Genomic DNA, 19,966 nt, shown 5'->3' with positions numbered 1-19,966 from the left:
CAAGGGGCGTTCTCTGCACTGCACCGGTGCAGAAGGGGAGAAGCTGCTGAAATGCACCGTAGAATCCAGCAGAGGAGGTGAATGAGAATTCAGCTCTGAAGAGAAAATCTGAATGAGTGGTTGCATACCAGCTCCTTTTATATCCGTATATCCGGGGGAGTGGCATGCAAATTCCACTCGCCAATTCCCATTGGCCTTTTTTCAAAGATCAGAGGTGTTTGGGGCTCCCAAGAGTGACCCCTAGTGTCACTACATCGACACAACGTCGAGTGAGTGACAGATAGGGAACCAGCATTTTCCATAGGCAAGTAAATTTTTGAACGATAATTTTGCCATTAAAAATAGATCTGCGGTGAGCTCTGAGGATGTTAATCGATGGTATATGCTTCTGTTGGAGCCATCAGTCATTTAGTTTTTTTAACTTCGTGTTGAAATTACAAAAATCAAGATTCATAGCAGAATTTCTGGTGAAGAACTACACTACCCTTTAGGGGTGTGCAACGCCGCCATTATCTGTATCTATATCTGTTACTGTCCCAAAATTATCTGTATCCAGGTTGGGAGGATTACTTTCGAAATGTATTCGACTACAGATTACAGAATACATGCTGTAAAATGTCATTTGTAATGTATTCTGTTAGATTACTCAAGGTCAGTAACGTATTCTAAATACTTTGGATTACTTCTTCAGCACTGGTAGATTTTTTCACTTGTTTTGACTATAAAAATTCTGCCAGTACAGTAAGACAAAACACACATGTTAAAAATACATTCTCTGAAAAACCTAAATATCTTATACAGTGTTGTTTCTAAAACAAGATAAATCTGATTGATCTAGTTTTAAGGATTTTTTTTGATATTTTTACAGGAAAACAATACAAAAATGATCATCAAGAATATGATTTTTGCCCTAATATCAAAGGTCTTACTAGAAAAAAGAAATTATGATCTAACGTGAATTTTCTTGATTAAAAAAAAAAATAAATATGATCGTACTTGGTAACGTGCATGTAAAATGGCTAGAAATAGCATTTTAGCTTAGCGTAAAGCTGACAATTTACACAAGTTTTATTTCTATTTCTTCTGCCCCAAATTTACTTCAGACTTACTTCTCTGTCTGCTCGTATGAATGTAACGCATCATAAGAAAGTGTTTCACCGCTGTTCAAATGCACTTTGGATCGCATCATTTATATGTATAAATGTTTTCCATCTGAAAGGACTAAATATTAAATGAAACAAATGACAATAAAATGCAAAGTAATCTCTTCAGTAATCCAAATACTTTTTGAATGTAACTGTATTCCAATTACCAATTATTTAAATTGTAACTGTAGTGGAATACAGTTACTTATACTTTGTATTTTAAATACGTAATCCCTTTACATGTATTCCATTACTCCCCAACCCTGTCTGTATCTGCCCCTGTATTTGGATAGAACTGAATGTGGTCGGGGCTTAAACCAGAAGTGTGACAAAACTAAATGAAACACCCATTTTTTAAAATGTAACTATTACATTTACAACTAATACTAATTATTATTACTACGAGTATTATTATTATTACTGTGCTGTTATTATTTCATTATATTATTATTTAATATTTTATTTTCTTACCAGATGAAGCTGAATATGTAGGCTCATGAACTGTAGAATATGTTGTTCACTGAGGCATGAGGTGTCAAACAATTGTGAAATGTCAAGAACACATTTTGCATGTGAACATTAAATACAAACATTAAAAGAAATTAGAATAAATCAATATAGTCTACAAATAGGTCAATGTCCCATAAATACATCAGGAATTTTACACTTGAGGCTAATTTGTGCACACATATTTTAACATAATGTGGAGGACATAATTATTTAGTTAAATTACGTGTACAGAATTAGCGAAATAGTGGGAAAATAATAATATAATAATAATAATAATAATAATAATAATAATAATAATAATAATGTTACATTAACATTTTCAAATTTAGTACAGTTTAAAGGGAGGGGAAAAATATTAAGCATGTTTCAGTTTCATTGTATCACATGAGCAGGAATATTCTGTATACAGTAGATGTACACTTTACGGAGCATTTAAACCTTTATGGAGCATTTTAACTTTTTTGGAATAAAGTCTTCTTCCAGTCTTCTTTGGAATAAAGATACTTACCATCACTTCAGGTCAGGAATTTAACTTTAACTAGGAATTTAATTGCGCTCAGGTTGGTTTATAAATGAATACATGGAGATCATTAAGTGTGAATTGTGTAATACATTAATATAGACATTTTAAAGAGTGGAAAATGTAGCCTATATGATGTAGTGTCTTAGTTAATATTACACTTGACAAGCTCCAGACGCGCACAATTAATGGAGACCGCAAACTGAGCCAAGACCACGCCCATCCGATCTGAAATCACACCGTGTGCATTTTCATTAATTAGTTTTACACTTTAGAAGGCTACTAATATTGACTTTACAGACTCATCATTTCTTTGTAATTTTGGATAGGTTTATTTAAAATGTTGCTTTATCCTTGTGCTTCTTGGATAATCAGTCAAACGAATATTGTTCTATTATTCGGATTCATCCGTTGTTCGTTTTGAAGTAATTTTTTGTGCCTCTCCGAATATGGTATTCGGGTTCGGTCACATCCCTACTACCCATGATCCTGAAAAGAAATCAATAAGAGAATCGTGGCAAACAATGTGCAGCAAAAGTGCTCTGCAACGACTGCCCACTTCAATGACGCACTGCAAATGGCGCAATCTGTCTCCTCATGGGGGCTGCCATGTTACGATCACATGACCAGCCTAAACTCACTTAATGTCAGTAACTATGGTAAACGTTGGTTTTAGGCTTTAGTTTTGTGTAAAAGAAATGCAGTCTCATAGCTGCTTTGCCATTGTTATCACACTCAAAAATGGCAAAGCATATGTCTTTGCAGTGTACGAATGGCTTCCGAGACCAATAACAAGTCAGAATGCAAAAAATGACCAATCAGGATTCAGTATGCAAATATTGTGATGATGTAACTGTCAGTTACAATTTGAATGGGAAACAATCTAACAATGTAGCTTATTGGGTGATTCCTTCAAAAATTTATATTTGTCACAAAACCAAAGTAGTACACTTAAAGAAGAAGAAGAAGAAGAAGAAGAACAAGAACAAGAACAAGAACAATAGAATGTTTAAAGAATATCACTAGTTTTGTCTTGCAGACAGTTCAATAACTGCATAATATCTGAGTGTATACTGTAATTGCAATTGATTTTATGGGCATTTTAAACTTGAAATAAATTCTCCATCTGACTAATTAGAATAACTGTCTTGCCTCAGAATAGAATTTTAATAATGAAGGAGAAAAACAAAACAAACAAAATGTTCATTACCAGGAAATTTGTGCCCCATTAATGTTTGACCCTGGTCAAAAGAAATTGTACATTTTCCTAAATTATGAAACTTGAAGAAATCCTAATTAATCAAATGTTTTTTATTTATTTATTTTTTTTTTTTAAAAAACCAACAACAACCTAGTAGCAGATATTGATAAACTTCATGATCAGTCAGATCATGGTTTGTTTAAATTAAGTCACAAGTGATGTTCACAATTAACCAATATTTCTTGTTTTTGCAATATAGGCTTATTAATCATGCAGGAATACTTAATGAATACATATTGCCTTTCCTCTTGTGTTAAGACACCTTTGAGTTCCCTCCTATCTCACCTCTCAGGTTGCGGATGAAGTCTTCCAGCATCATCTTGCGGTCGGGTTTGATGTTGGGGCTGTACATGTCTGTGTTGAGAAGGATGATGGCAAATGCGAGGATGAAGATGGTATCTGGATTGTGGAACTGCTGCACGATGTCTGGATTGCACATACAGTAACGCTGACTGGCAAAAACAGGAATAGAAAGAAAGAAACACAACAGATGTGTATATTTAACACATTTATTTTAAATACACTAATCTGTTGCTAAGCTTTCATAATTAACAATGAGTAATTTGTACCTGTGGTTGTATCACATACAGGTTTAAACAGGTTATTAATGTGTTAAAAAAGGCACTTTCATGTACAGCAATATCAGCAATATCAGGAGTCTCTTTCTTTCAGTAAAAGACTGCTGATATTGTTCTTCAAAAATGTTATTTATGAATGAATATAATAAGTTATTCTGTGCCTCACTCTTTTTTTTTAACTTAGGGAAATATCAAAGGCGACGTGGGAGAGACATGCAGGGAAAGGCTGGGTTGTGTTATGCAACCAAAGATATTTATAAACCAGTGTCTCACAGACAGATGCAGATGTGTATAATGCACACACACACACACACACACACACACAGCATACGGATAACAAGCAGCACTATTATTTACAGCGCTGCAAACAAAGGCATATTTTGCCGTCGCCCTACACACATTGCAAGCTGCAGCTGCTGTATGTTTCATATTTATAATAATGGCATTGCATAAGTATGAACAGCAACAATTGAAGATCATTATTTGGATTATTAGGCCATTGTCAAGGAAATGACTGTACTGTTTGCATAAAGACAGGTTATACACTTGCATGGGATGATGTTCTAAGGGGCTGTTCACACAGAAAGTGTTTTTGTGTCCATATGCACTGTTTTTTCTTTTCTTTTATATGTAAACATGCTTTAGACTTACATCTATGAAATGTGATGTGAGCACTGAAGTGTGTAGTTGTTTTCAATGTTAAAATATTTTCTCCTCTCCCAGCTTAATTTGCAGACAAAACAAGTAAGCAATTAGAAAGTTGATTTCCCTGAAAAGTGTTACACTGCGGCTCTGATGCGTTATCAAAACATTGGAGCATCCTGACCAGCCTGACAGAGCAACACTGTTTCAAATAATGGCATGAGTTTGGGGTTGGGATATCTACAGTGCATCCGGAAAGTATTCACAGCGCTTCACTTTTTCCACATTTTGTTATGTTACAGCCTTATTCCAAAATGGATTAAATTCATTATTTTCCTCAAAATTCTACAAACAATACCCCATAATGACAACATGAAAGAAGTTTGTTTGAAATCTTTGCAAATGTTTTAAAAATAAAAAACAAACAAACAAAAAAATCACATGTACATAAGTATTCACAGCCTTTGCTCAATACTTTGTTGAAGCACCTTTGGCATCAATTACAGCCTCAAGTCTTTTTGAGTATGATGCTACAAGCTTGGCACACCTATTTTTGGGCAGTTTCTCCCATTCTTCTTTGCAGGACCTCTCAAGCTCCATCAGGTTGGATGGGGAGCGTCGGTGCACAGCCATTTTCAGATCTCTCCAGAGATGTTCAATCGGGTTCAAGTCTGGGCTCTGGCTGGGCCACTCATGGACATTCACAGAGTTGTCCCGTAGCCACTCCTTTGTTATCTTGGCTGTGTGCTAAGGGTCGTTGTCCTGTTGGAAGATGAACCTTCACCCCAGTCTGAGGTCCAGAGTGCTCTGGACAGGTTTTCATCAATGGATGTCTCTATACATTGCTGCATTCATCTTTCCCTCGATCCTGACTAGTCTCCCAGTTCCTGCCGCTGAAAAACATCCCCACAGCATGATGCTGCCACCACCATGCTTCACTGTAGGGATGGTATTGGCCAGGTGATGAGCGGTGCCTGGTTTCCTCCAGACATGATGCTTGCCATTCAGGCCAAAGATTTCAATCTTTGTTTCTCATGGTCTGAGAGTCCTTCAGGTGCCTTTTGGCAAACTCCAGGCGGGCTGTCATGTGCCTTTTACTGAGGAGTGGCTTCCGTCTGGCCACTCTACCATACAGACCTGATTGGTGGAGTGCTGCAGAGATGGTTGTTCTTCTGGAAAGTTCTCCTCTCTCCACAGAGAAACACTGGAGCTCTGTCAGAGTGACCATCGGGTTCTTGGTCACCTCCCTGACTAAGGCCCTTCTCCCCCGATCGCTCAGTTTGGCCAGGCGGCCAGCTCTAGGAAGAGTCCTGGTGGTTCCAAACTTCTTCCATTTAGTGGAAAAAGGATGGATCAGCGGAAACAGGATGCACCTGAGCTCAATTTTGAGTGTCATGGCAAAAGCTGTGAATACTTATGTACATGTGATTTTTTTTGTTTTTTATTTGTAATAAATTTGCAAAGATTTCAAACAAACTTCTTTCAAGTTGTCATACTGGGGTATTGTTTGTAGAATTTTGAGGAAAATAATGAATTTAATCCATTTTGGAATAAGGCTGTAACATAACAAAATGTGGAAAAAGTGAAGCGCTGTGAATACTTTCTGGATGCACTGTATTATCTGACCAATTGAAGATAAAGGGAGTGTTTGGGAAACCTGTTTGAAAACAATGACTGTTTTTGCAATTCCTTTTTGAAACAGAATACAGGAATCTTGAGACACGATTTTCAGTTTTAATGGTCTCTCTGATCAACTTAAGCTTGCGATGCTTTTGGGAAACACAGCCCAGGTAGAAACCATTGGTAAAGCAGTCTACAGTAGCCTATTTCTTCCACTTTAATTTAATGCAGATGTGCTGCCCTACAATACAATTTATTTATGGAGAGCATTCAGCTCAACTTTGCATTCTTCAAAACTTCAGTGATCCAAAAAAACAAAAACAAAAAACAATCATTCATAAGCATAGGTTTCCCATCAGCCCTGCTCTTATCTTCTCACTCCACATGATGGTGGCTGGAGCATATATGTGTGTCTGTGTAAGAGAGTGTAACAGTGTCTGGGGTCTCACCTGAATGCCTCTATCAGTCTTTCCACTTTCTGTGCTTCACCTTGCACACGGATATGAGACTGGAACTTCCTCAGAGCCTCATCCAACTCCATCCCCGAAAAATCCATCTCATCCACCACACAGCTATTGAAAAAGAGCAGAGCAGAGAGAGAGAGAGAGAGAGAGAGAGAGAGAGAGAGAGAGAGAGAGAGAGAGAGAGAGAGAGAGAGAGAGAGAGTGTACTTTAAAAAATGGGACAGTTAACAGACACACAACGCAAAGGAAGCTGAAAGTGTACACTGACACCAGACCCTTGTGAAGTGAACCTGAACATTAATACAAATTCAGATGGAGCAGGCAGGATGTCTAGTATATTTCAGCAGATATCACTCAAGGATGATTTAAGCCTTTTACTAAAGAGTTATAGTGACAACACCTCAACAAAACCAATAACTCACACTTAAACAGATGGTTTGTATGCATATATATATATATATATATATATATATATATATATATATATATATATATATATATATATATAATATAAATGAGGCCCCACTCGCTTCCATTGTAAGTGCCTCACTGTAACCTCAAAAGTTTATTTTGTATTTTATTTTATACGGAGAAGGAGGAACGAATCGAAATAATTTTTGTGGTAATCAACATTATGCCACAAGTGCTGTCAACTGAGCTTAACTTGTATTAAACCCAGAATATGCCTTTAAAATTAAACTGAACTGCATTTATTAGGAATAATTAACGCAATGAAAATTCACACTCATGTTGTTGCAAACTATGACTCACTCCCTGGGCCAAAAAAGGAGTTTTCTGAAGAATTCGGATATTGCTCTTTTCTATAATTTTAAATAGTTTCATATGCATATTGCACACATATGCACAAAATACCAAAAATAAATAAATCAATAAAATATCTGAACCTACAAAAATACACGCATTAATTTATTCACAGTCTGGTACAGAAATAGGAACAAAAACAAAGATCAGGCTAACACGCACCTGTCAAACCAAATTTTTCACACAAACATCACTACATTACTGTATACTTGGACCTTTTATTTAACCATATCGTACTCATTGCCAAAGGAATTCACATTTGCATAATTCCACTGCTTTCCCCTTCATCTTTCTCTCATCATCATCATCATCACTCTGTGGCTTGCAAGGCTAGAGTGCACACTAGAGTGCACACTCACTCATAAAGTGAACAGCACAGGACTATAACATTTGCCATGCTGTAAAAAGCCCAAGCATTCTTCCTCTGAGTGTAGCTAAAAAGCATATCTTTGTATCCAGCCTTCACAGGGCAAATTTACCAAATGTACAGGGCAAAGCTGACTTGAAACGCCACAGTCCATATATGACCCTACCATATGAGTTTTTAGCACTGTAATGCTGTTATTAAAGGCATTTATACCATGGTCTATTCTAATACTCGATTCTGATTGGCTGGAATGCGTGCAGTCATCGGGGATGTAAGGAAAGTATGGTTTGACATTCAGCTATGTTTTGGTTGGTTATAGAAAACTGGGAGCCATCAAATTTGTCTTTCACTATCTGGCAAAACGAGGCATGACGATTTGATTTGTAAAATGATAAATATTATCTAATATTGCTGCACTGCTCAGCATGTGCTGCATACACCTGCTAGAGGGCGCCACTCAATCATGTATCGCTGACTGGAGCATTCAGTGAAGACAATATAAACCCCAGCCTTATGCGGATTAGTAATCACGCAAAGCCATATCGTGATTTTTAGCTTAGTTCAATCAATTGTGCAGCCTTAATGGATACCATACCAGTGTTTCAAGGGTCAAAGTCTGCAGGTTTCAAAGTGTTTCAAAAATGCTTTCCATTATCGCTAAATTGGAAAATGAAAACTAAATGAAACTGGAAACAGAGTTAAAAAAAATAGTGTGGGTGTGGCTTTTGAAGGCAAGACAGCTCAGTAGGCTTTGGAACGGAGGAGGTGTGCTGAGATTTAGCTTGGTAAAATAAAAACATATTGCCTTCATTAAATCAAGCTTAAGTCCAGAAATGGAGGCACCCTTCCTCATCAGTTTGTTCTTGTACTTGGCATCACATTTGAGTTGATGTTGATTTTTTTTTTGTCTGTTAAAATCTTTGATTAAAATCTTTGCTTTCCGACTTTCCGAACATTAGTGGCCAAAGCTGTAACTACAGTTGTGTACCTGCGCAACAGTACTGAGAGAAAATATGGATGTTATGCGAAAGGCACAGCACATCTGAGTAGTAATTACCTTAATATAGTACAAACCAGTGTTGTAGTACTCGTGTCCTGGACTTGGACTCGAGTCAGACTCGAGTCACGATATTGATGGCTCGTGACTCGCCTCGGACTTGAACACTAATGACTCGGACTTAGATTCGAGCATTGGGTGCATTCTGACTTAGAGGAGAGGACTCGTTACAACCATTACATTTTGTGTTCTGCCCTTTTATGGCATGAGGTCACATGCATGTCATGCCATGTACCGGTTGCGCGAGTGCGAATCTCTGCACTCGCACGCAGATTTCCTTTGCTTTCATTCAAAACTGGATGCGCACTAGTGATAGGAAAATCAGATAATTTTACTGGCTTGAATCTTTGAGTCTCGTTCAGCAAAATGAACGGATCTTTATTCAAGTCATTTTGTTATAATAGCCAAATCCCCCCCAACACGTCTACTTATGCAAACTTTAATTATAGTCCCAAATAAGGAAAAATGTATAATGCAGCCAAGGACAAATTATGAGAAACAGAAATGATTAGTTCACCTCTGGAATCTTCTTGTCTGAGTCGTTAGTTATTTTGTCACATGACAGCCATATGTGCATAGCTATATGGCTGTCACGTGACAAAAGAAAGAATGACTCGGACCAAAAGACTCGAGAGGTGAACTAATCATTTCTGTTTCCTGTGTAAGTAATGCATAGCGTATCCGGCTGTCACGTGACAAAAGAACGAACGACTCGGACCAAAAGACTCAAGAGGTGAACTAATAATTTATGTTTCCTGTGTAAGCAATGCATAGCATACACGGCTGTCACGTGACGAAAGAACGAACGACTCGGACCAAAAGAGTTGAAAGGTGAACTAATCACTTCTGTTTCCTGTACAGCGCCTATGCAGTTTCTCATAACAAAAGAACGGAGGTTGCATAATGAACAAGAACGGCCAACACAAAATGAACGAATCACTCTATGAGGCTACTCGTTCTTCTGAGTCACATAAAAGATTTGTTCTAAATGAACAAATCTTTTATGAACGACCCAACACTAATGCGCACTCTCAAATCTCCCTGCTCTCGTTCAGAGAGTGCGTGTGCCACTCAAGACATGTCACGTGTACTCGCAAATGTATTATAATGCAAAATAGCTCTGCCTCTGTTTATTCATACAAATATTCTGCCTCTGTAGACGTGGTATAGTGAGGGAGAATACTGGAGTTTGAGGAATCAACTCGCCATTTGGTTGATGGTGGATAATACATGGTTAAAGTCGTACTGTAAGAATGATATTCTGATGCTCACTGACAATGTAAGAGACATGAGCAAATCAAATGATAGAAACCGTTAACAAAGAACACGTTGCGACTCAAGTCCTCTCAAAAGTTTCACCTCAGTAGAAAACTTACCTGTACAAGTTTGTCTAGAATGCATAAAGGATTTTTCATAATCTATGTGGCGGCACATACTTAGAAATATGTGGAACAAAATCGTAAATCTTTAGTACGAGTTATAATTAAAATGGGAACATAAGATCATGTTGATGTGTGTTCATGTGTTTATGACAGGTGCAGTTTTACATAGAGACAGAGACTAGCTCGTGTGATGCGAGTTTATCACAAATGTAGGCTAAAACAGATAAGTAATCCCACTGTTAAAAGGACAAACATCCATCTATCCATCCATCCATCCATGAAAAAATCATGTGAATTGCTCCATCGTCTGAATTATAGTGAATTTTGATAATGTAACACTAGAGGACAATACCTGAGAATAAATAAATAAACTTCAAATAAATGGCAAGAAGGCACTGTTGTTTTCAGTGGAAAATAATTTTTCTGACATCTCATTTTTTATTTCCGTGATTATTGTATAGGCCTATATACAACATTGTGATGATGATAGATAGACAGACAGACAGACAGACAGACAGATAAAAGAAAAAAAAAACTACAGAGATGGAATTGTTATTGTGTGTAAGGTTTCTTGTACAATACACTTTGAAAGGCTGAATGTGTGTGTGTGTGTGTGTGTGTGTGTGTGTGCCAATACATTTTAAATGGAAACAGAATTGTGGCGACTCGACATGGACTCAACTCGGACACAATATCGGTGACTTGGACTTAGACTCGGACTTAAACAGTGAGGACCCGGACTCGACTCAGACTCGAGATCTAGTGATTTGACTACAACACTGGTACAAACCCTAACCTTACAGTACTGAGAACAAAATAATGTTCTTTCACTTACTACTTTGCAAATGTAGTAACTCACTAGTCGGGTATCAAAAAGGATGGGACATCAAAGGCACAACAAAAGCTGGGTGGAGAAAATAGGAGGTGGACATCCCCATAGAGCTGGTTAGCACATGTCTTAAGCTCACTGGGGCTTGTTAAATAAGGCTCTGGAGCCATGCCTGCAACATACACTTTTTACAGGGACAATGCCATTGGAGCAACCTTAGGTTAAGTGCTTCACTCTAGGGCATTATGGCAATTACTCATGGCTCACTCCTTACAAGGGCGCTCCTGACCACTGTGCCAAACCACACCAGGTGGGATGGGGATCCAGAGTCCCGCAGCATTCACATCCAGAGCACTAAAGCTAGTGATGATAAGGAAAGGTTGAATCTGGGACTGAAAATCATATCTACAGTTTTAACTCACTATGCTTGTCCAAGTCTCCCTGCACCACATGGCTAACAGGCTAGTTGTGGCTTGTACTGTTCTTCCCAATGTATGCTTCCTCCATGTTGTATTGAACTTCACATTTCAGCTTGTTCCCAAGAATTGATGTAGGCCCAGGCCAATGGTTTCAGGGCCTCAGGGCCTTTGACTGTCAGGATCCTTAAGCTGAAACGCCTGCCAAGGCCCAGCAACAAAATGATAATATGTTTATAAATGATTATAAATTACAGATGCATACAGATAGCACAGCTGAATTACAAAAGGCTTAGTTGGTAAACTGGATTTATTAATACAACAAGAGTGAGGAATCTAGTGTTCGTGATCACACAGGAACTCGATATCAACCCCAATCCAATTTCCCTTGATATTTTGACATATAAGAGGTTATTCTACTATAAAAACATACTGTACATTCCAGAACTCAAAACTTAATCCCCAGTGCAATAAAAGCATTTATTGAAACCAAGCTGCCAAAACGCCCCATTCTCTACTTCCGTGACTTTCCTGCATCATTTGGGGTACTCATTAATTCAAGACGACCTCTACAGCAACAACATCAATGCCTATTTTAAAATCATCGCATTCATGGCTTTGCCCACTGGTGCTCACTTGGCTCGTAAAAAGAGACAGAGAGAAGGACGAATGGCCTACTGTCTGTGGCCTAACTACTCCTGAACATGAAAGGGGACCCATCTGGACTATTTTGAATTATTATTGTATACATACATGTACTACACAGATATCTTTGACTGTTGTCATCTCTCTGGCATGCTTTTAAAGATGCGGTGTCAAGTTTCAACTCTGAAGTGAAGATGTGTTTCATCAGCTGTTGTGGCTCCTGTTGTTTTGTTGCATAAACTGCTCAACAAATTGTTCTTTCACCTATCAGCGTTATTTTTAATTGTTGGTGTATATAAACACACACTAGATGGACATCTTTGAAAATTTTGATTTGTTTTGATGTGCACCTCAGTGCAGGATGATAAACTGGATATGTGCGTCTTTGTGAAGCAGTCATAAAATGAGTCTTTGCCAAGAAATTGTCACTGATGGATATGGGGCAGTTAAAAACACTAATGGACCCGATCAAAAACATAAGTAAATGGTTCCATTCATTAATATTTCATTTCATTAATATGTCATGATTGTTTATGATGCTGACACGCTGTCTACACTGGGAGCATCCATTGAAGCGACGGCTTGAGGCTGTCTACACCGGGCACATCGACACAAACTTTCTAAAACATTTCTTTGTGTTGTTGGCAGTAGTAGCGCCAGTGCAAAATGGAACGGGACACCTGTTTGTTTACTGTTGGAGTGACGCGCCGCAACTGACGCTTCCATGGTAGACATTGATCCATCCATTGATCATAGTGTCCGGTGTAGACAGGGTGTGAGTGTTAACAGCTGTGCTTGTGATGAATAGTGTAATATATTCGGATGCAATGTGTTGGATGTGCGATATGTGTAAACAGTGAAATTTATATTTCTAATGTTTTGGTGCTTGTTATTCTCTTCCGATTGAGTTAAAAAATGGCTGAATTTGAGGGGCTGCATGCTGTTAACCAATCATAACAGTGGGCATTTACATTGAATTTTAAAGGAGGAGCTGAGGCAAAAATTGAGCTTTTCAGAAAGATGGTCAGAAACAGGGTGGAAAATTATCATATATTACAAAATTATGTTTTGGTGAAAATAAACAAAACAAAATTACTAACATTATCAGTGGACCTCAGGGAAGGCGATGAAATTATAAAAAAGAGCATTTCATGACCCCTTTAATAATGTTTCTAAACAACTATCACACTAATTATTGGCAAAAACGATAAATTGGACGACCTCTAATTTACAGATAACTTTATTGGCTTAAAAAATATTGCTAGCACTGAGAGCCCGTAAGGCTCAGATGGCATCACCCAGGCTGCATATTTCCGGAGTTGAATGTTGAGCTAAACTGTAATTGAGCTAATTGCTAATGCTACTGGACAACTCCAGGTATATTAGAACTCACTGAATAAAATGAAGACTATACTTTGAATGCTTTGAAAACATCTACAAAATATATGAATGTTAAATGTATATGGCTTTGGTGTTGGTGGTATGATTCTGTTCTGGGCAAACTCTCCACCCATTCATAATGCCATGCATAGACAGAGAAGGGAGAGCAGTGAATAAAACCCCCAGGGGTGACAGAACAGATCTAGCAGAATTATTACAACATTGTTCCATTTTTTAAACATTCTGAAAGTGCAACGTGTTACAAAACATCATTGCATAATATATTAAATGGACACTTAAAGTACTTCAAATACTGTATATTTAGTTAATAAATCAAGAACAAGGAGCAATAACACATTAAAGATAGAAATTCCAAACTGGCAAACAATCGTAATCTTAGAGAACAGAACATAAGACAGATGCAGAGAAAAACTAAAAGCAAAGCTCCCAAGAGGTGGAGCTGGGGATGGAGGAAGGTTTTAAGTGCAGCTTGTATCCATGCAATAGAAAGGCAGCAAAGGAATGAATAAATGGAACGACTAAAATAGGACCACTTTGATAAGTGTCTGAACTATATTGGTAGATGCCACGAACAGCTAAGCCTCAGCTGATTGCAAGCTTGACTCACATGACCTACCTGAACTAATGCTATGCTTGAACTTGGAGAGTGTTTGTTGCATCAGTATTAAAGGCACGTAAGGACAGAAGCTTGAGTTTAGGTTAAATAACGGCAATAAGGCAAGCAGCAAATACTGTCAAGGTAAAAATGGCAGCCTACAACAGGTCATTTAAAATAAGTACACATGGGAATCTACTGTTTTCTAACACCATGTCTTACTATGGATGTCTCCTTTATCACTTTCTTTTCACAAACAAATCTCCAGTTCTTTTACTGACATTTTAATACTAAGCTAACACACACCTTGACCTTTGCCAAAATTCAAGCTTTTGTGGAGCTGTTGGGCAAAGCATCAGGGACTGATGGATTACCAGAGCATTATAAATCTTTCAGGGGAGTAATTGTTAAAAGACCTTTAATGGTCCTACAAGTAAGTAACAAAGCTCCCAAATACACCAAAAAAGGTTATCAGTATGCAGTCCACTCTCGATAGTGATAGAAGCCGATAGTGCTTCAAAGCAATGATTATAAAATACTTTTGAAATATGACAAACATACTCAAGAGAGTTCTTGATGATGTGACACATTCAAACCAGTCATACTGCATACCAAAAAGGTATATTTATGATCATTAAAAAAGCTGGATCTTTTATGTTATAAAGACGTTTACAAAGATTTTGGTTTGATTTTTCTCAGCCAAGAGCAAGCTTTTATTTGTGCAGACCACTATTTATTTAATATACTTCATTATTCAGAAAAAATAGAATATTTGGTGTTTAGAGTGATGCTCTAAGGCAGAGGTCTGGGTCCAGACCCTGGCTTGGTTCCATCCTGATCGCGAGATATCATGACATCAGCTGACCCATCTCACTGTTTCTGCACTTCAAGTGATGAGCATGACAAAACAATGGATTGTACTGATCTTTCAGCACTGTATCCTCTTATAGTTTTCTCTATTACAGGACACGCTTCATATATACCCTTTTGCGCTAAGTGCGCATTGCTAGACATGTGGCGCCACGCGCAGATTTGAAGACGTGGTTATTTTAATGACAGAAGATCGTAGCGGAGAAATACAGTAAGCAGCAATACAGATACTGGCATATTTTGCTTAAACACACTGCAGAAAACAAAAATGAGTATAGTGAAGCAAAGTGAATTCAACTTCATGTGTCTGAAATGAATCCGACCATTCAGCTAAACCAGGTTAGTGACAGGACAACTTGCTTCCAGAGCACCCTTAAACTATTGCAGATTTTTTTTTTTCCCGTCTAAAATGACCTTTAGTATAATCAGCATGTTTCAAGTCTTTCACAAACAGATTATTTTTGTGAAAATAAATCAAAGATTTCTGACATATATTGCAAGAAAAAACAATAAAACATTTACTAGAATAGTGGAGTTCTCATGAGAACGTTTCCATTGTTTGATATTTATATTCCATTTATAGTCCTGCTTAACTTTAGCTAACAGTATTTTAAGCTTTACTATTGTGATGTATATTGTTTGTTGTTGGTAAAATATAAAAACGGTCCATTCAGACTTTATATTTTTCACATTTTCTCTTGGGGGATACCGCTCAACCACCATACAATATCTTTCCTTAGTCACAAGGCCTCCTATGCTCCTTGAGTAACTAAAAATATTCAAACACAAATACTGGACTGTTGTCATTCAGCTTAAAAAAAAAAAAAGTGATTTTATCTTTTAATAGTCATATCAAAGTGCACTTGATTGATGAACTAATTGAAATATGTTTATCTTCTGGTAGGAGATCCCCCAAACCCCACTGCTTTGGCTTTGTCTCTAAGGCCCCAATGTCCTAATCCTTGCCTAATTTTGAAGAGGCTGTTTTGACTTTATGATCAAACTTTATGATTTGATTTATGAATAAAATTGATTAAGTATTCCTTATGTCAGTTCATAGCTACTGATACCATGTAAGTTATTGTCTGGACCTTTGCTGGGAAGGAAATATTGAGACCGGACCTCTTGGAACTTTAACTTAATACCCCTGCTCTAAGAATTTATGAGAACTGATCTGGCCTCATGAGCCAGACTTCACTGGCACAAGGCAGAGGCAGTTTAGGATGTAGCATATCTTGGATAATTGTCAACTCGGAAGGCTGACAATCGTCTAATAACAATTGGTTGTACACAAATTATCATATGCGCATACCTGCCAACATCGGATTGTGAACAATAGTGAGATTGTTTTTGTTGGGGGGTGAGGGGATGTGGTTCGTATGAGTGAGGAACGGCAGCCGGTGGAGTTCCTGGTGGCCCCCTAGGGTAATATGGTGCCCCCATAGGGAGTATGTGCACTATGCAGACTGCATAATATGGGTATAGGGAGCAGCAGTACTGGCAGTAAAACTACACTGAAGATGAATAATACCAAGAATGTTTCAGATGGTCCCATACCATATCCTTCACAGTTTTAGCAATAAATGCTTTTTGAGTTATTAATAATAAAAATTGTATATCCTTTCTTATATTCTGAGAAATTTCCTGACCCATGACGTAATTATTTTTATTTCTTCGATTAGTTATCTTATTTATTTTATTTATGTATACATTGTGTTGGTTTATTTGGATTTTTTTTTAACAAAAAATTGTTTTTTAATTATTAGTTATTTTATTAGTTACTTTATTTTAATAATTTTTATCCTTCACCTGTACTTATTGTCATTATGACTCTGTGATAATATTCATACATTGTTGGATCTGTGTAATTTTGTTTATATTGATAACATTTATATTTAACCTTCTGTTTTTCAATACAAAATAAAAAAAAAATCCACAGTTTTAGCACAATGTGTGGACTTTTCAGATGGTCCCTTACCACACCCTCCACAATATTAGCAGGTTTGAGCACAATATGTGGACTTTTCAGACAACCCCTTACCCACGGTATGAAAAATGTCCAACTTATATGTTAAATTAACGATCTGGAACAATTTTGCAGAGATTCCATCTGACCAGCTTACAGGACAAATTGCATTCCTTTTTGATTCAATACGGGATGCATAATTTCATATTTAAATACGGGACAATCCCGTATTTTATGGGATGGGTGGCAACCTTAACTGAAGGTCTTATACATTCTCATGAGCAAAGTGTGGATGTGGAAAATCATGAGTTTATTGGGAGAAATTGTAAATCAGGAGTTCAGTGGGAGGAGGGGTGGTTTTACCAGCATGGCTTACCCTGACATTTGTAAAATAAAAAAAAATAAAATAAATAACAATAATTAGCCCTTGTTTTTTTTCAACCTATTAATTCTTTCTACTTTAATAAAATCTGCCATAATGGCAACAGGAATCACCAAGATATGCCATTGAAGGAGAGGGCTGAATTGGCTGATGGCAAAGGAATCATCAGACATGGTGGGCTCAGCAGATGTTAGATGACCTGGCCATACCGACAGATTTAACAAGATATTATTGTCATCCAGAAATATAAAATATGGCTATTCATGTAAAACAAATGTAAAATATGTATGTTCATGCAACATGATCACAACGGAAATTGACACGTTCATTCTGAAAGTTCATGAACCCCTTTCAGCTGAATTACAGTCAAGCGCTATCCCCCATCAGACATTTTGCATCGATTCAGGTGTGAACACATTTGTCTCCAGTGCTACTGATAGTGTGTTGCGATTGGACATTGATGTATTTCGGAAGTTCCATTTTTGCTCAAAATTTTAATTTTTACTCCACTAACGGTTAGGCTATGCATTCCTGTTGACTGCATTACATCATTTACAACCTGTTGACTGCATAATATCATTTTAAAATGCTACTTGCTTTTGACATTTCACATGGAAACTGGAGCTCACACGTGCTCGTACGTTCAACATCACTTCTAGCTTCAACCACTGGGGGCAGTAGTTTGAATTTCAGTTAGCACCGACCTATTTCAGCAGCAGAACTTTTGACCTACTACTTCTGAATTCACATTATAATTAGTCTGGTTCATGTATGGTTTTCACTGATGTGTACAAGTCCATATATACAAAAATGTGTACTTGTCCATATATACAACATATATATATATATATATATATATATATATATATATATATATATATATATATATATATATATATAAAGAAAAGAAAAAAGAAAAAAAAATGAAGACCTCTGCTGGATCTGACGGCGCATTTCAGCGGTTTCTCCCCCCTCTGCACTGGTACACTGCAGAGAACGCCCCTGGACGCTTCGGCAGAAATAAAAGAGTATATTTCTCTGAAAGAGTATATTTCCCTAAAAGAGCGGCACACACGGAACGTCTTTTTAGAGACGCGTCTTTTTAAAGATGCCTTTCCGATTGTGTGTTATTCCTGGTTGTGCTCGTTATCTCTCGCCTTCTGATGGCCACAATCACTGTCTTTCGTGTCTGGGCGCTGCCCACTTGGAGACAGTGTTCATGGATGGGTCATGTACTCATTGAGAGAACATGTCCATGGCAACGATGTGGTCGCGGCTTGCCTTCGTAAGAAAGCAAGCCACCCCAGAGGCTCCCCGCCTCGGTCCTTCTACCCACGGGTATGAGGCCAGCGCGGCTAGCACTGGGGGCGATTTGGGGACCCCAATGGGACCAACTCCGCCGGGTATCCCCCCACGGACCTCCCATTCCCCAGCACGCTTGTCTGCCCCGATCGGGCTTCCGGATGAGTCCGCTTGTTCGGAGCCCACAAAGGTGATGAGCTCTCAAGCGTGGCATCGGAGAGTGGGCTCGTCAAGTTGGATGTGGAAGCCTCAGCTGGGCTCATCACTTTGGGTGAGGTCGCCCAGTCACAGGCTGACGTGGAGATGACGGACATGCTTTCCCAGGCAGCAGCGAGCATCGGGCTAGAGTGGAACCCTCCGCTCTCCCCTGAACCCTCGCGGCTCGATGATTGGTTCCTGGGCTTGCGGCGCTGCTCACAGCCACGCCCCACCCCAGTTCCTTTCTTCCCGGAAGTGCACAAGGAGCTGACAAGGTCGTGGGAGGCACCTATTACTGCCCGGTCCCGATCTTTCAGCTCCCCCGCCCTCACTACCCTCGATCGTGGGGCGGCCAAGGGCTATTCGTCAATCCCACCTGGCATGGGTGCCCAAAGCTCCCGTCCAAGGCCTGTAGGTTTACGTCATCCCTGACGGCCAAAGCCTATGGTGCCGCTGGACAAGCCGCCTCCGCCCTGCATGCCATGGCTCTCCTGCAAGTCCACCAAGCCAAGGTGCTAAAGGAACTGCACAAGGGTAGTTCTGCCCCGGGACTGATGCAGGAGCTGCGCTCGGTGACCGACCTCACTCTCCAGCGACGAAGGCCACGGCGCGGTCTCTTGGGCGGGCGATGTCCACCTTGGTGGTCCAGGAGCGCCACCTTTGGCTCAACCTGGTCGAGATGGGAGAGGCCGACAAGGCATGGTTCCTTGCTGCCCCCATTTCCCAGGTTGGCCTGTTCGGCGACACCGTCAAGGAGTTCTCAGCGGTGAAGCAGCAGACGGAGGCATCCAGCACATCCTGCCCCGGCACGGCTCAAGATCCCGCACCCCGTCTGCTCGTCGCCAAGGGCGTCCCCCTGCTCTGCCACAGCCCGCCCCTGCAGCCCGGCCATGGCGTGGAGCCCACCGCAGGAAGCAGACGCCACCCATCTCATGGTCGGCCAACAAGAACCCGCGAAAGGCTTCGAAGTGCCCCTGAGACAGGCGACCCAAGG

General features: G+C 39.0%; 1 protein-coding gene across 3 annotated transcripts in view; it reads right to left on the bottom strand.

Annotated features, from left to right (window-relative positions):
• Positions 1–19,966, bottom strand: part of iqsec3a (IQ motif and Sec7 domain ArfGEF 3a) — a 258,589-nt gene that overhangs the window by 43,120 nt on the left and 195,503 nt on the right. For all 3 annotated transcript variants that reach the window (XM_051691264.1, XM_051691265.1, XM_051691266.1), the window contains 2 exons: positions 6,726–6,848; positions 3,722–3,888 (listed from right to left, as the gene is read on the bottom strand). In XM_051691264.1, coding sequence (XP_051547224.1) covers positions 3,722–3,888; positions 6,726–6,848 — 290 coding nt within the window. The remainder of the gene's footprint in view (positions 1–3,721; positions 3,889–6,725; positions 6,849–19,966) is intronic.

Source organism: Myxocyprinus asiaticus, chromosome 47 (assembly GCF_019703515.2).
Source record: "Myxocyprinus asiaticus isolate MX2 ecotype Aquarium Trade chromosome 47, UBuf_Myxa_2, whole genome shotgun sequence".
Classification (NCBI taxonomy): Eukaryota; Metazoa; Chordata; class Actinopteri; order Cypriniformes; family Catostomidae; genus Myxocyprinus; species Myxocyprinus asiaticus.
Note: the sequence above shows the minus strand (reverse complement) of the source record. Positions and strands in the feature narration are given on the sequence as shown.